General features: G+C 55.1%; 1 protein-coding gene across 1 annotated transcript in view; it reads right to left on the bottom strand.

The window, feature by feature from the left end:
* Window positions 1-403: 403 nt before the first annotated feature.
* The window catches only part of F9 (coagulation factor IX), a 13,772-nt gene continuing 12,519 nt past the window's right edge, over window positions 404-1,656 (bottom strand). Inside the window, exon 8 of the mRNA XM_008641485.2 lies at window positions 404-1,166. Within this exon, the coding sequence (XP_008639707.1) occupies window positions 619-1,166 (548 nt within the window). The 3' untranslated portion in view covers window positions 404-618. The remainder of the gene's footprint in view (window positions 1,167-1,656) is intronic.

The following is a 1,656-nucleotide window of genomic DNA, read 5'->3' as shown; positions in this document are numbered from 1 at the left end:
GCTTAAAGCCTGCCACTACCTTTAGATGAGTTTTATACAGATTTTAGGTGATTTTTACAGTCAGTTTTATGCTGTCCCAAAGCAGGAGGAGCATTTTCTGCTGCCCATGATCTACCTCAGCCTGATTCATGTGAAAACAGCTGTTTGGGAGCACTGTGGGTGCACTGCTGAGGGTGTTCACCTCCCTCACGGGCTCCTGCTACTGGGATGCTGCTGAGGCACCAGTGCCTGCTGGGCTTCCCCTGCCCACACTGCTGTGTGCCAGCTGTGGGCAATGCTGGTGGCACACTGGCCTGGGACATGTGTGAGCCATTCCCCAGCTGATCCACCAACCTCTGCATTCAGGATCTGGGGACTTATACCACCGCAGTAGTGCCAGTGCATTCAGAAATGGAGCCATGAGTCATTAAAAGGGCTTTTTATTTCCTTATTACCACATTTTCATTGCATTCTCTCAACTTTCTGTCTTCCAAGAGCAAAAGTTATTTCATTTAGAAATGTTTATTAAAATGCAATGATATCTCAATACCACAGAGCTTGCTGTGGTCCCTCTTCAGCTACCCAGTCCATCCTCCAGCACCGTGCAGCCTCCCCAGCACGGCATCGTGCTCCCCTGGGTTAGGTGAGCCTCGTGGTTTGCTTTATCCAGTTCACGTACTTCGAGACCCTGGTGTAGATGCCGTATTTGCCTGGCAGGGCACATTCCTCTCCCCAGCTGGTGATGCCCGTGAGGAACCAGGTGCCCTCGATCTCCGTGGTGTAGGGACCCCCGCTGTCCCCCTCGCAGGTGTCCCTGCCCCCGGACGGGAAGCCTGCACAGAACATGTTGTGCAGGATGGTGGTGGAGGTGCTCTTGAGGCAGGTGGGCCGGTCAACAAAGGGCACCCTGAGGACCTGCAGGGTGGTGGCCGTGCGGCCGCGGAAGAGCTGTTTGCCCCAGCCACTGACCGTGCCGATGCCTTGTTTCAGCAGAGCGTTGGTGAACTCGCGGCTGCCCAGGCAGATGGGGGTGACGTAGCTGTTGAAGGTGAGGGGCTGGTCCAGCTCCAGGAGGGCAATGTCGTTGTGGTACTCGTTGATGGCAGCGTTGTACGTGGGGTGAGGAAGCAGTCTCACCACCTTACGCCACTGCTCTGTGTGGTCATCGCTCTCCACATTGTGTTCACCTGCAGAGACAAATGTGACTCGGGCTGGGTCCCTCCACAACAGGACCACTGACCATGCCCTGGTGGTGCCATCCTGATGCGATTCCAGCCCAGCCCAGTGGCTGCAAAGTCTCAGATTGCTCTGAGGCTGCTCCTGGCCAGGCTGCTGGCTCCTTGTCACAGGAAGCTGCAGGTTCCCTCACGTCTCAGGTCCCCGGCACAACCCAGGTTTGACACTGGGCACACATCATCCTATCAAGCGCCAAAGATGCAGGCGCTTTTGCCAGAGTTAGCAGCAATGTGGCTGTTTTGGGGATTTAGCACCCTCACAGACATGTAAGGGGATGTTGCCCTTGCAGCTACGGGGGCAAAACTCGCTGATGAAAAATCTTGGTTTAGAATAAATAATTTATTAGTGAAAAGAAAGCTTACCTCCGCTTTCTAAAACCACGGAGCCACGGGGCAGGATGGGGCGCAGCAGGGTACCAGCGCCATCCCTGATGCTCACAGG

The sequence above is a fragment of the Corvus brachyrhynchos genome, unplaced genomic scaffold (assembly GCF_000691975.1).
Source record: "Corvus brachyrhynchos isolate BGI_N302 unplaced genomic scaffold, ASM69197v1 scaffold220, whole genome shotgun sequence".
In the NCBI taxonomy this organism is placed as follows: domain Eukaryota; kingdom Metazoa; phylum Chordata; class Aves; order Passeriformes; family Corvidae; genus Corvus; species Corvus brachyrhynchos.
The sequence above is the reverse complement of the archived record's forward strand: the minus strand, read 5'-3'. Positions and strand labels throughout refer to the sequence as shown.